General features: G+C 36.3%; 1 protein-coding gene across 2 annotated transcripts in view; it reads left to right on the forward strand.

Annotated features, from left to right (window-relative positions):
* Scai (suppressor of cancer cell invasion) overlaps nt 1-15,155 on the forward strand; it is a 153,665-nt gene that overhangs the window by 46,987 nt on the left and 91,523 nt on the right. The window contains exon 4 of one of the 2 annotated variants that reach the window (XM_076843106.2): nt 12,183-12,236. The exons of the other annotated variant lie outside the window; for it this stretch is intronic. Within the exon in view, the coding sequence (XP_076699221.1) occupies nt 12,183-12,236 (54 nt within the window). The remainder of the gene's footprint in view (nt 1-12,182; nt 12,237-15,155) is intronic. 2 annotated transcript variants of the gene reach the window in all.

Below are 15,155 nucleotides of genomic sequence, written 5' to 3' on the forward strand. Positions count from 1 at the left end.
TAATGAAAGTTGTGATCCTCTCACATTATGAATTCCTTTTTAAAAATTTTTTTAGTTGTAGTGTTTAGTTGATACTTGTATTTTATTTTATTTATTTATTTTTTTAAATTTTTATGTGGTGCTAGGGACCAAACTTAGGGCCTTACATGCACAGAGCAAGTGCTCTATCACTGAGCTACAGCCCCCACACATTGGGCATCTTTTTTTTTTCTTTTTTTTTTTTTATTAGTTGCTTAAAACATTACAATGATCTTGACATATCATATATCATACATTTGATTCAAATGGGGTATGAATTCTTATTTTTCCCACGTGTACAGATTACAGGATCATATTGGTTATACAGCCACGTTTATACATACTGCCATACTAGTGTCTGTTGTATTCTGCTGCCCTTCCTATCCCCTTCCTATCCCCCCTCCCCTCATCTCTCTCTACCCCATCTACTTGTTTTTCTTTTCTTTTTTTTTTTTTAATTAATTTTTATTGTAGGTTGTTCAAAACATTACATAGTTCTTGATATATCATATTTCACACTTTGATTCAAGTGGGATATGAGCTCCCATTTTACCCCATATACAGATTGCAGAATCACATCAGTTGCAGAACCATTGATTTACATATTGCCATTCTGGTGTCTGTTGTATTCTGCTGCCTTTCCTATCCTCAACTATCCCCCCTCTTTTTATTTTCTTATATATTTATTTTTTAGTTGTAGTTGAACACAATACCTTTATTTTAATTATTTTTACGTGGTGCTGAGGATGGAACCCAGGGCCTTGCATGTGCTAGGCAAGCGCTCTACTGCTGACCCATAGCCCCAGCCTCTTATGAATTCCTTTTTAAAAAATATTTTTAATTGTAGAAGATACAATACTTCTATTTTATTTATTTATTTTTGTGTGGTGCTGAGGATTGAACCCAGTGCTTCCCACATGCTAGGCGAGGCTCTGCCATTGAGCCACAACCCCAGCCCACATTATAAATTGTTGTGTGGGCAGGGAACTATACCTGTAGCCATATTGGAACTGTACATTGTAGCCAGTAAGTGGAAAAGTCTGGTATTGGGGACTTCTCCTGGCAATCCTGGAGGGTAAGATCTGTTCAAAAAGGTCCTAAACAGCACCGGAGATGGGGGTGACCTGCGGTAATCTCAGAGCCTCTCAGAGATGGGTGTGACCTGCCAAAATGCCAATAAACCTGTTGACTGCAAGACATGAAGCAAGAATTTACCCCTGAATCTTATTCCTGCCTTTGATGTGCTCCCTTAAATAAATCACTGAAGCCATTTTCTAGTTGTTCAGCTCCAGCTTTTGTGTGGGCTGGACCTATCAGGTGCTCCATCCTTTAAAACTATAATTCTGATTCTCTCTTTTTGTTCTTTACTAATTATTTCAGACTTTGTTCTTTGGAGGCTTATCACTCTGAGCAGGCAAAAGTTCCCTGGCGAGGTGCTGGCCACCCCATGATAATGGAGTGCTAGGGATTGACCCCAGGGCCTTGAGCATACTAGGGCCTGTATTCTCCCCTGGCCTAAAGTCCCAGCCCTTTATTTTATTTTGAGACAGGAGCTCATAAAGTTGTCCTGGCTGGCATCGAACTTGTGATCCTTCTACCTTAATCTCTTGAGTCCTTGAGTCCTTGGGATTAATCTTTTTTGCTCCTGGCTTGTTGCAGACAAATGTAACTTAAGAAAGCAAGATTTGCACAGTGTAGATCATAACTATCTTTTGGTGGGTTATTGTTTTTTTCTGCTTAGTACACATTAGGTGTAAGCTAACATTTTCACAACTATTAGCCTTCTCTCATTGAATGCTGAGATATTGGTATGGGGTGGCCCCAAATTATTTTCATATTTTCTTTAGTCAAATTACATACACAGATCTTGGGCTGGGACTGTTCTTATCTTTGTATGTAATTAAGAATTAAACATTTATGTGGCCTGTACTTCTTTACATGCTGAATAGGAGAAATGTCTTCTTGCTTGGTTATTAACTGAGGCTCTTGCCTGTACATTTTTTCTCTCTTTGAATTTTCATGTTATAAATCAATGGCTTTTTGTGTGTGTGTGTGTTGGAGGATCAAACCCAGGACCTTGCATGTGCTAGACAGGTGCTTTAGCACCCCCAGCACATTGGATACTTAAAATGAACATGAAAACTAGCTTGGTGGCATACACCTATAATCCTGTTCTCAGGAATGAGGCAGGAGAATTGCTTGAGTTCTGGAGATTGAGACCTGCCTGGGCAACATAGAGAGACCTCATCTCTTTCTCTCTCTCTCTCTCACACACATACACATACACATACACACATTGAATTACTTGATATTTGACTACAGCCTCTGTGGATTCTCTCCTGGAAACAGTTTTAATGATTTGTTAGCAATAGGCTACTTCAGGTTCTGCTTTCTCACAGTAGGATTCACAGTAAGATTTTCTCCAGGATTCATATTTTTGATGTCTTCTTCCATTTTGTGTATTTTGTGTATCTAGGCCCCTCAGTTTCATAAATACACCTTGCATGTGTCTTTTATCTTTATACCTTTTAGATAACTACTTAACTAGACCTCAGCTCTCCATCTTGATTAAAGAGTTTTGATTTTGAGTTTGTTTGTTTTTTTCCTAATCAGATCATAACGGAGCATACTGTAGTATGTGCTTTGGTGGAAGCAGGGAGCAGCTTATAACTTCAAGCCTGGAGTTCTTAGGACATTCTTTCTGTTTTTTGCCAATGAAAGAAGTAGTAAGTATCATGAAAGTAAGAAAGAATGAGAGTGCATTTTATGAGAGCCAAGGAAATTGAAAATATTTGGAAAAGAGGCCTGCAATCTGCAGAACACAAGGCTATTTGATTTATCTGAGGAAAAAAAAAATTCAGAGTAATTAAATCCTATATATTTAATTTGATTTAGATTATACGTGTGTGTGTGTGTGTGTGTGTGTGTGTGTGTATGTATGTGAGTGGGGATTGAGCCCAGGGGTGTTCCACCACTGAACTACATCCCCAGTCCTTTATTTATACTTTTTATTTTGAGTCAGGATCTTTCTAAGCTGCTGAGGGCCTCGATAAATTGCTTTGGCTGGCCTCTAACTTACAAACCTCTTGCCTTGGCCTCCCAAGTCACTTGAATTACAGGCATGTGCCACCGTGCCTGGTTTTATTTTTTTATTAAATTTTTAAATTGCCCAGGTTGGCCTCAAACTTATGATCTGCCTGCCTCAGCCTCTAAAGTAGCTAGGATTATAGGCATGCTTTACCCTGACCTGCAAACTAGTTATTTTTAAAATTCTATTATATGAGTATCTTGTTGCTACATAAAAATAGAGTCATAGTATAGAATTTCCTGCAAAGAAGATCTACATATGGCTAAGAAGCAAGAAAGATGTTCCATATTACTCATTATTATAGAAATGCAAATCAAAACTGCAGTGAGGACTGGGGTTGTGGCTCAGTGGTAGAGCGCTTGCCTAGCATGTGTGAGGCACTGGGTTCGATTCTCAGCACCACATATAAATAAATAAGATTAAAAGGTCCATTGACAATTAAAAAGAATTAAAAAAATAAAACACAATGAGATGCTACTGTACACCCATTCAGATGGTTATTACAAACAAGCAACAAACAGAAAAATGAGCATTGGTGAAGATATGGAAAATTTGGAACTCTTTGTGCCTCATTTTGGAAATGTAAAATGGTAAAGCTACTGTGGAAAACAGTATGATAGGCTTAAAAACAGAATTTCCATATGAACCAGTAATTCCACTTCTAGTACACACCCCAAAGAATTGAAAGTAGGGTCTTGTTGTAAGCCTTTGTGCATAGCAGCATTATTTACAGCAGCTAAAATGTGGAAGCAACTTAAGTGTCCATTGACAAATGGACATGAAGAATATGGTATGTGCAGCTGGGTGTGATGGCACACATCTGTAATCCCAGCGGCTTAGGAGCCAGGAGGATTGAAAGTTCAAAGCCAGCCTCAGCAGCTGCGAGGCACTAAGCAGCTCAGTGAGATGCTGTCTCTAAATAAAATACAACATAGGCCTGGGGATGTGGCTCGGTGGTTGAGTGCCCCTGAATTCAACTCCTGGTAACCCACCTCACCAAAAAAAAAAAAAAAAAAAAAAGAATATGGTAGTGCATATAATGGCAGGTTTTTCAGCCTTAAAAAGGAAGGGAATTCTGATATGTGCTGCTGCATGGAGGAACCCTGAGAACATTATGCCTCGTGAAATAGGGCACTCACAAAAAGACAAATGCTGTATGGTTCTAGTTATATGAGGTACTTGAGAGCAGCAGAAGTGTAGAGACAGAAAGTGGAATGGTGGGTGCCAGGGACTGGTGTGAGGGGGGAATGGGAAGTCGTTATTTCATGGGTACAGAATTTCAGTTTTACAAGATGAAGAGAGTTATGGATATTGATGGTGGTGATGATTGCACAGCATTTTGAATATATTTAATAAAATCATTGAACTGTACACTTGATTAAGATGGTAAGTTTTTAATATTTGTATTTTACCATGATCCAAAAAAAGTGGAAAAAAAAAGTTGGAGGAATAAATTTTCATAAATGGTTTTCTGCGTTTTCCCATTTCTTCTACTTCATGCCTTCATGTACCCTCTGAATCTTCATACACTGTTTGCTTTGCTTTGCTGTTACTTTTATACATCAGAATGATTTAATCCTTATTTCAATTAGTTAAGCAAAAGAAAAAATATTTTACACATTTACATCTTTCCTCATTAATTAAAATCTCTCTTGTCCTCTTTCTCTTGCCCTTTGGCTTTCCTTTCTGGTCCTGGGTACAGCAGATAAATGCACACGTGTTTACTCTCAGTAGAGAATTTTTTCCTTCCCCTGACACACCTTGCCCTGATCACAGCTCCGTCTCCTGTCTCCTACGTCAGTAGGGACCAGACCCCTAGAGCATCCTGGTGGACTGGCGGAGAGAAGTGCAGGAGGCAGTAAGTGGGGTCGTGTGGTCTCTCTAGCTCTTGCCTGACTCTGTGCTTTCATCTTTCTTCCTGCCCTTCTTTCACTCTTTTTACTGCAGAGCTTTCTGTTAGTTGTACTGTGTCTCAGTGGAATTAGTACTGGAATTTGCATATTTTTGTGTTAGATAGACACATCTTTTTTCCATATTTGGTAGGCAGAATGATATCTTCATAGTGTCTTGGACAACATTTTATGGCCTTCTGGCTGTTCATCACTGCTGTGCCATGTCCTAATTCCTTTGGCTTCTTAAACTGTTTTAGCCCTTATGGTCTTAGTCAGTTTCCTTGTACTTTTTGTGTGTGTGCACTGAGGATCAAACCCAAGGCTTTGCCCATGTTAAGTCGATGCTCTACCCTTGAGCTACACCCAAGCCACAGTTTCTTTATGCGTTGATCAGTGAGAAGTTTGGTAACCATGAACTTCTCTTCTACTTATTTTAACATATAATTTATTTTAATAACATTTTGTTTTTAGAAAATGATTTATATACATAATTCATGATAATTTTATGCTCTCCTTAATGCACGAAGATTTTTATACTGAAACGACCAGCTTTTGGAGCTCTGTCATTTGTTCATATTATAGGAATACCATCTGCACCAAGCATAGCTTCTTGTTCCTTTTACACCAAATATGGCAAATCTGTGACCCCCACCCCACACACCATGTTTTGGTATTCGGTATTTTTTAGTTTATGTTCTATTTTTGAGCATGTTCATGACAATTTTCTAATAGTTTAAGAATACATATAATTTATAGGACAATTTTGCATCCATTAGAGTTCAGTTTATTGTTTGATAGCCTTATTAAATAGATATTGCTAGAATTAAATTTTTACAACTAAGAAAATACATGTGATACTCTATGTTCATGTGTAATTATATGGCCATCCCATCTCTTTATATGTCTTTCTAAAATTCTTAAAGTCATAAGAAAATGACCTCTTTCCTTTTTTGGCGAGGAGTCTTTTCTTTTACCACATTTTAAAAATTGGTGCGTTGTAGTTGCACATAATGATGGGATTTGTTGTTACAATTTCGTAGATGCACACAATGTAATACTATGATTTAGCCAATATCATTCCCCAGAATTTTCCCTTTCCCTCCCCTCTTCCTTCCCCTGTCCCTTTCCACTACTCATCTCTGATTTTCATGAGACACATCCCCCACCTTTCTTTTCCTTTTTTCTGTCTAGCTTCCACATATGAGAGAAAACATACAACTTTTGACCCTTTTGAGATTGGCTTATTTTGTCTAGGTTTCAAGTTCCATCCATTTTCCTGCAAATGTCACAATTTGATTTTTCTTTATGGCCAAATAAAATTTCATTGTATGTATACACAGTGTGTGTATATACTACATTTTCTTTATCCTTTCATCTGTTGATGGATGCTTAGGCTTGGGTAGTTTGAATTATGCTGCTGTAAACATGGGTGTGCAGTATCACTGTAGTATGATGACTTTAATTCTTTAGAGTAAATACCGAGAAGTGGTGTGGCTGGGTCATATGGTGGTTCCATACTTAAGTGTCTTTTGAGGAACCTCCATACTGATTTCCATAGTGGTTGTACTAATTTACAATTTCACAAACAGTGTGAAAGTGTTCCTTTTTCTCCATATCCTCTCCATTATTTATTATTTTTTTATTAGAGAGTTATAATTATTCATAGTAGTTGGGTTCATTTTGACAAAATCATACATGCAAAAAATTTGATTTTAATCCCCATCCCCCTTGTTCCTTGCCTTCTCTCTCCTGTACTATACTGATCTTCCTTTTGTTCCTTTATTTATTTACGTATTTTTAATATTTTTTCAGCTGTAGATAGACAAAATACATTTATTTATTTATTTTTATGTGCTGCTGAGGATGGAACCCAGTGCCTCACACGTGTGAGGTAAGTGCTCTACCACTGAGCTGCAGCCTTAGCCCCACTTTATTTATTTATTTATTTTTAATTTTTTTTTAAAGTTGTTGAGGACCTTTATTTTTATTTCTTTATTTGTATGCGGTGCTGAGAATTGAATCCAGTGCCTCACATGTGGTAGGCAAGCACTCTACTACTCAGCCACAACCCCAGGCCCCTTTATTTACTTTTAATTGGGACAAAGGTGAATTTCCCTTTGGTACATTTACATATGCATAGAACATGATTTTGTTTGATTCAGTCCATATTTCTTCCCCTTTTCCTCCCTCCCTCTCATCCACCTCCTTTATTCCACTCATCTTCCCTATATATTTATGTCTGATCCCCCCCGACTCTATTCTCTCTCTTATTTTCCACAGTTTGTATTCTTGATCACTGCCAGAAAATGATCTCTTTCTTAGCTTATGTTTTCTGTAAATGTTTCTTTTCTTTATCGGAATGAATTTTGCATTATATTTTTATTTAATTTCCTGTGTACTTAACATATTTTTGTCAGCCTGTTTCCCTTGTAAGTTTAATCATAGAAACATTCCTTATTGTTTTAAAACACCACTAACTATAGACTAATAATGGTAGAGATAAACATTAGGTAGTGTTTTCAAGTTTCTTTCATACCTGATAATCTCATTTTAATTTTTACTACAGTTATTTGAGTTGGTAGGACAGGTTTAAATTGTTTCTTTTGGTGGGTTGACTGGAAGTGTTATCTAAAATTACTAGAAAAGGTTAGGACAGGAATGTGTGGGCTTCTCTCTTTAGTGCTCTTCCCGTGTCCACTATGACTTTGTTTATTTTCTGGTAATATAGGAAATACAATAAAAGTGTTAGGGTAGCTGGCACAAATATCCGCAAGAGATGCATCTCTGAGTCCAGCAAAGGTTTATTGACAGAATATATGCCAGGCTGCCCTCTATAAGGTGCAGCAGACTGCTGGGAAAAAATTCTTAATTGTATAGTCATGTACAATGGAGTAGCTAAAAAATAACTCATCTGGTCTTGTGATTGTAACTTGTTGGTGTTACTTTGTGTCTTTGTTGTGGTTTCAGTAGTTAGGGACTTTTGGGGTGTGGGCCTAATGAGAAGGTCATGCCTCGGTGGGCAGGTGCTGATTTTCAAAATGGTGTTTGACCTAAGGACTAACATTAAGTAATACAGATATATCATTTTCTCTCTGGATTTCTTTGAAACTTGCATCTTGCAAATCTCTTGCTCAGAATTAAATCCAGAGTAGCGGTTTCTCTTGATGCTTTGTTGAAAGACTTCCTATAAAAAGAAAGTGTCAATAAGACAGGTCAATAATTTGCTAAATTTTCTGTGTTTAGTAAACCAAGTCATAAAACAGTTGTCCTCACTTATTTCCATTTTGCCTATTTTTCTGTCTTGTCATCCCTGTTAGGACTTTATATGTCTAAGTATTAGTTTCCTAGACCCACTATAACAGAGAAAAGGACACCGAACCTTATTAGTCAGAAAAGAAATGCTAATTAAAGCTAAAATGAGAAATGACAGTTGGGGTAAGTTAAAATAAGAGAAATTTATACTCTCACAGTTTAGGTGCCAGAGTCCAAAATTAAGATGTTGGAGAACTGGTTCCATCCTAAGGGCTCAGAAGGAGAATCTGTTCATGCCTTTCTCTGAACTTCTGGTATTTGCTAACAGTCCTTGGTGTTCTTTGGCTTGCAGGTGCATAATTCCAGTCTGCGCTCGCATCTTGTCACGGCTGTCTTCCCTCTGTGTGTATTTTCACGTGGCTTTCTTTTCTCTATGTGTCTGTCTCTTTTCTTATGAGGACAGCAGTCATATTGGATGAAAAGTATTTCTTCATGTCACTTTACACTTCAACTACATCTGCAAAACCCCTATTTCCAAATCAGTCACATTCATAGGAATCAGGGATGAGGACTCCAACGTATCTTATTGGGAGACACAATTCAGCCCACAACCATGTCTTTTTAGGAATCTCTTTCCCAGGTGATATGTTTATCCATGTGCTTTCCTTAACTGTCTATTGAACTGACTTTGTTTATATGTATTTTATCACATTATTTTAATTTTATTCATAAGTATTATTGATTGATTGATTGAGTGTGGGGCCAGGTGTTGAAGCCATGGCCTGCAACGTGCCAGGCAAGTGCTCTACCACTAAACTTAGCTGCTGTTCACTCTTTGCATTTACTTATACGTTGTAGAATTGTCCATTTCTACAAACAAATATTTGGGAATTTGATTGTTATTACGCTAAATATATAAATTGGAGAGTTAATATCTTTATAATTTTGAGGTTTCTAGTACAATATAAACAGTGTATTTTTAATTTTCCAGAAGTCTTCTTTATTTGTCAGTATTTTACTATTTTCTTTAATGAGGTCTTATATATCTGCATTATATTTATTTCTAGTTACCAGCTACCTTTTGTTGCTGATAAGTATTTTTTTTTATCCATTTTAAATTTTTCCTTGTTGAAAAACATTATTTTCCAATGATGATAATATGACTAATTATTTTCTCTACCTAAATACATAAATAATAATCTCAGCATATCAACAGTAACATTACTAACAATGATCCTATTCTGCAAGTGGTTCAAGATTTTCTGTAGTCATTTTGTCTGTAGAGAGTCTCCCTGTAGAGATATAGAACCAAATCATGTTTTAAAGTAATTTTGGATTAATTCCCATGTAGTTTGTCATCAATGCAATACACACTTAAATTATTTCCTCTATTTTTTTAGGGACTGCTTTTTAATATTTTTCTTTTAAAATTATCTAAAAGTATTATATAGTTCTAAATTAAAAGCAATAAGACAAAGTCTTACCAGTTCCTAGTTATTTTTTTTAACCTCTGTTCCCTTCTCTCTCTCTCTCTCTCCCTCTCCCTCTCCCTCTCCCTCTCTCTCTTCTCTCTCTCTCTCTCTCTCTCTCTTATATCGGTATTGGGGATTGAACACAGGGGTGCTTAACCACTGAATCACATCCCCATTCCTTTTTATTTTGAGATAGAGTTTACTTAAGTTGCTTAGGGTCTCGCTTAGTTGATGAGGCTGGCTTTGAACTTGTGATCCTCATGCCTCGGCATCCCGAGTCACTGGGATTACAGGTATGTACCTCTGCACCCAGGTAAGCTCTGTTCCCTTTTATCTTGTTCTCTTCCTCTCCTCTATCATTAATCATCTTTTAAAAGAGTTTATGTATTATTACCTTTATTGCTTTTTTAAAAAGTGAACAGATATTGTCATATACACATATCCCTTTCCTTTTCTTAGGTAAATAGAAGCTTCCTATAAATATTATTTTCTTTTATTTTTGGTACTGATGTTGAATTCAGCAGCACTGTACTACTGAGCTACATCTCAGCCCTTTAAAAACATTTTTTTTTTTTTTTTTAGACAGGGTCTAGCTAAGATGTTAAGGCTGGCCTTGAACTGTGATTCTCCTGCCTCAGCTTCCTGAGTCTCTGAGATCACAGACCCAATTAAATGCTCTTCTCTTCTTGCTTTTTTCACTTAAAATATTAACATAATTAAGTAATAAAATTGAAAAATTAAAATGTCATTTATGTATTATATTTCAGACAAAATAACAATATATGAAGACATTCCTTATTTCTTTTTTTATTAAATTACTTATTTATTCTAGCTTGTTATAAATGATGGCAGAATGCAATTTCACCATCATTCCACCATCATTCCTACCCCCTTACCCCCTCCCTCCCCTTTGTCCTATCTAAAGTTCTTCCATTCCTCTCATGCTCCCTCCCGCCCTGCCTCATCACCATTATCAGTCAGCATCCTCATATCAAAGAAAACATTCGGCCTTTGGTTTTTTGGGATTGGCTTACTTCACTTAGCATTATGTTCTTCAACTCCATCCATTTACCTGCAAATGCCATGATTTTATTCTCTTTTAATGCTGAGTGATGTTCCATTGTGTATATATCAAAGTTTCCCTATTCATCTACTGAAGGGCACCTGGGTTGGTTCCACAATTTAGTTATTGTGAATTGTGCTGCTATAAGTATTGATATGGCTGTGTCACTGTAGTATGCTGTTTTTAATTCCTTTGGGTATAAACTGAGGAGGGAGATAGCTGGGTCAAATGGTGGTTCCATTCCAAGTTTTCCAAGGAATCTCCATAGTGCTTTCTAGGTTAGCTGCACCTTGCAGTCCCACCAGTAATGTATGAGTGTGCCTTTTTCCCCACATCCTTGCCAACACTTATTGTTGTTTGTCTTCATAATAGCTGCCATTCTGACTGGAGTGAGAGGAAATCTTAATTTTGATTTGCATTTCTCTAATTGCTAGAGATGCTGAACATTTTTTCATATATTTGTTGATTGATTGTATATCCTCTTCTGAGAAATGTCTATTCAGTTTCTTGGCCCATTTATTGATTGGGTTATTTGTTATTTTGGTGTTAAGGTTTTTGATTGCATTATATATCCTAGAGATTAGTGCTGTATCTGGTGTGCTTGTGGTAAAGATTTGCTCCCATTCTGTAGGCTCTCTATTCATCTCCCTGTTTCTTTTGCTGTGAAGAAGCTTTTTAGTTTGAATCCATCCCATTTATTGATTCTTGGTTTTAATTCTTGCGTTATAGGAGTCTCATTAAAGAAGTTGAGGCCTAATCTGACATGATGGAGATTTGGGCTTCCTTATTTCTTATATGCTGTTTTTATGATGTAGGATATTGTAGATACTTGATATCCAGCAAATGAATTAATATTTCGAGGTACAGTGATCAAGACCTCCAGATGACCCAGTGGGGATTTTCTCAACATCATTATAGTATCTAGTAATTTGTTCTTTTTTTTTTTTTTTTAATTAATTTTTATTGTAGGTTGTTCAAAACATTACATAGTTCTTGATATATTATATTTCACACTTTGATTCAAGTGGGATATGAACTCCATTTTTACCCCATATACAGATTGCAGAATCACATCAGTTGCACAACCATTGATTTACATATTGCCATTCTGGTGTCTGTTGTATTCTGCTGCCTTTCCTATCCTCTACTATCCCCCCTCCCCCAGAGTAATTTGTTCTTAAAGATAGAGAAATATGGTTGATTAAAGATAGAGAAATATGGTTGATTTTTTTAACCTTTTCTTTAGTGATTTTTCTTAACTCAGTAGTGAATTCTGATATTTTTTATGTTGATTCTTTTGAAATTTCTGTGGAAATGTTTATATCATTCACAAATACTGACAGCTTTATATCTCTTTTTAGCTTTGTACTTTCTTTTTCTCTTCAGGTCTGCATCAGTGATAGCAGGCATTCACAATCTCATGGGGAAATAGAACACCATTTTATCAGAAAGTATGCTTATTGCTGTAGTTTTAAAATCCAAATTCATTATGAATGGAAGAAATTATCTTTTTGTTCCTAGTTTCCTGAATTTTTTTCTTATTTGTGAGTCAATGTTAGATTTTATCAAATGCATGCTCTGCATCTGTTGAGCAACTGTCGTATGATTTTTTGCCTTCATTCTCCTTATGTGGTAAGTGATTACAGTGATTGATTTTCAAATATCAAATCAACTTGAGATTCCTAAAATATGCCCAGTTTTGCCATGTTCTTTTTATATATTGCTGAATTAGACTTGTTAACATTTGGTTTAGTGTATTTGCATCTGTCCTCATTAGTTGAAATGGCCTGTAATTGTCCTTTCTCATAATATCCTTGTTAACTTTTGGTATCAAAGTTGTGTTGGTCTCATAAAATGAGTTGGAATGTGCCATCTTTCATGTTCTTTAACAGTTTGTATAAGATTGGTACTTTTTTTCTTCTTTAGATACTTTGTATAATATGCTGGTGAAACCATCTGGGCCTGGAGTTTTTGTCACGGATAGGCTTTCAATTTCTTTAATTGAGAACTATTTAAATTTCCTAGTTCTTTTTGTAAAAAGTGTTTCTCTCACTGTTAATTTTACCTGAATATTGAAATTGATGGGCATAAATTTATGCATAATATTTCTGCTAACAATCATTTTATTCTGTAGTAATATTCCTTTTTCATTTTTGATATTGGTTATTTGTTCTTTATTTCCCTAGATCACTTATGCAGGGGTTTTGGGTTTTTCTGATGCAAGGAATCAAACCAAGGGTCTTGAATATGCCAAGCGCATGCTCTACCACTGCGCTTCCCCAGCCCATCTTGCAGGGTTTTATTAGTCTTTTCAAAGAATCAACTTTTAGATTGGTTGATGCTATTGTGTATATGTTTTGTATTTAACTAATTGCTTTTTTTTCCCCCCTCTTCTTGGTGCTGGGGATTGAACCCAGGCTCTTTATAATGCTAAGCTACATCCCCAGTCCTTATTTTTCATTAAAAAAATTTTTTTTTAAGTTTTTAGGTCTATTTTTTTCTTTTGTAGTTATAGATGGACACAAACCTTTTTTTATTTCTTTATTGTTATGTGGTGCTAAGAATCAAACTCAGTGCCTCAGACGTGCTAGGCAAGCACTCTACTACTGAGCTACAACCCATTTAAATTTTGAGACAGGGTCTCACTGAATTTCTTAGTGCCTTGTTTAGTTGCTGAGGCTGCCCTCAAATTTGGAATCCTCCTGCCTCAGCCTCCCAAGTTGCTTGGATTACAAGCACATGCCAGCACACCTGGCTTATTTTTCATTTATACTATAAATATTCATTTAGGTTGCTTCTTTTTTTTTTTTTTTTTAAAGAGAGAGTGGAGAGAGAGAGAGAGAGAGAGAGAGAGAGAGAGAGAGAGAATGAATTTTTTAATATTATTTTTTAGTTTTCGGCAGGCACAACATCTTTGTTTGTATGTGGTGCTGAGGATCGAACCCGGGCCGCACGCATGCCAGGCAAGCGCGCTACTGCTTGAGCCACATCCCCAGCCCTTAGGTTGCTTCTTGCTGTCTGTATTCATTAAGATTTACCCATACATTTTCTGTCTCTTGTTCTGTATTTCTTCCTGTATCTTCAAACTTTCATTTGATATTCTTTTCCCTTTGCTTAAAGGACTGTTTCCCTCAGGGAAGTTTTGCTGGTGATACATCCTATATATATCTTTTGTTCTTTCTTTTTCATTTTTGTTTTCATTTTTGGTGGTTTTGGGGTCTAGGCAAGCACTCTACCTCTGAGTACAGTCCTGGCTGCTTTTTAATTTTATTTTGTGACAGGGTCTCACTGTGTTGCTGAGACTGGCCTCAAAACTTGGGATCTTTTTACCTCAACCTCCCAAGTAGCTAGGATTACATGCATGCATCATTACTTTTCTCTTTTTTTTGTTGACATGAGATCTCACTATGTTGCTCTGCCTGGCCTTGAACTTGCAATCCTCCTGCCTCAGCCTCATGAGTAGCTGGAATTATAGGCATGTTCCCTGACTTTCTTTCTATTCTTTTTTTTTTTTTTTTTTTTAAACAAATGATGATTGTTTGTTTAACTTTGATGGAATAACCAAACTTCCTATTGACTTGATCTTAGATAGGTGTCAGGGAGAGATTGCATTGTGAAGGAAAGTTTTACTGAAAATATGTCATTTGAATAATATCTTTAATTAAATTTTTCCAGATGAACAAAATAGGCAGAAAGAAATACGTAAGAAAGTAGGATTTGTTTAGAGACTTGTGGTATTTCATTGTAGTTTGAGAATAGTCATTGTGTTGAAGTAGAAGGTAAGATTGGAAAGAGAGACAGGTCTTGAAGGTTGGCATATGCTAAGCTGAGCCTGTCCAACAAGCTAGCAACTCTTCAACCGTTCCCTGTATTAACAGTAATTTACCAATAATGATAGTTAACATCTTCATAAGATAATTTTTCCAAAAGTGTAATTGCTATGTCTAATAGAATGAGTGTTCCATGTGCCCTCATACATTCAGGGAAATCCATGGGGTCAAGCTAATTTACACTGCCTCTAGCAAATATGCTGGTTTCAGTTACTCAGCTGCTATAACTAATGTATTTTTAATGTGTTCATTTTGTTATATTTGGTTTGCATTTTGTCTCTTACTGGTGAGATTTAATATTTTTCTTATTATTGATGTATTACTCTCATTTAGTCCTCAGACCCCATTCAAGCCTTACCAGTTGTCTCAATAATATTATTTACAGCAGAAAGACCAGTTCAGAGACAGTTTGAAGATTGTAAATTGGTAATTTTTTGTAGCGTGTCTCTCAGGTTGGTTTTGTGTGTTTCAGGTTATGTGTCTTTGGCAGGAACCTCTCTTCTCACTGTACGGGACTTGGACTTGGCCTGATTACTAATG

Source organism: Callospermophilus lateralis, chromosome 2 (genome assembly GCF_048772815.1).
Source record: "Callospermophilus lateralis isolate mCalLat2 chromosome 2, mCalLat2.hap1, whole genome shotgun sequence".
Classification (NCBI taxonomy): Eukaryota; Metazoa; Chordata; class Mammalia; order Rodentia; family Sciuridae; genus Callospermophilus; species Callospermophilus lateralis.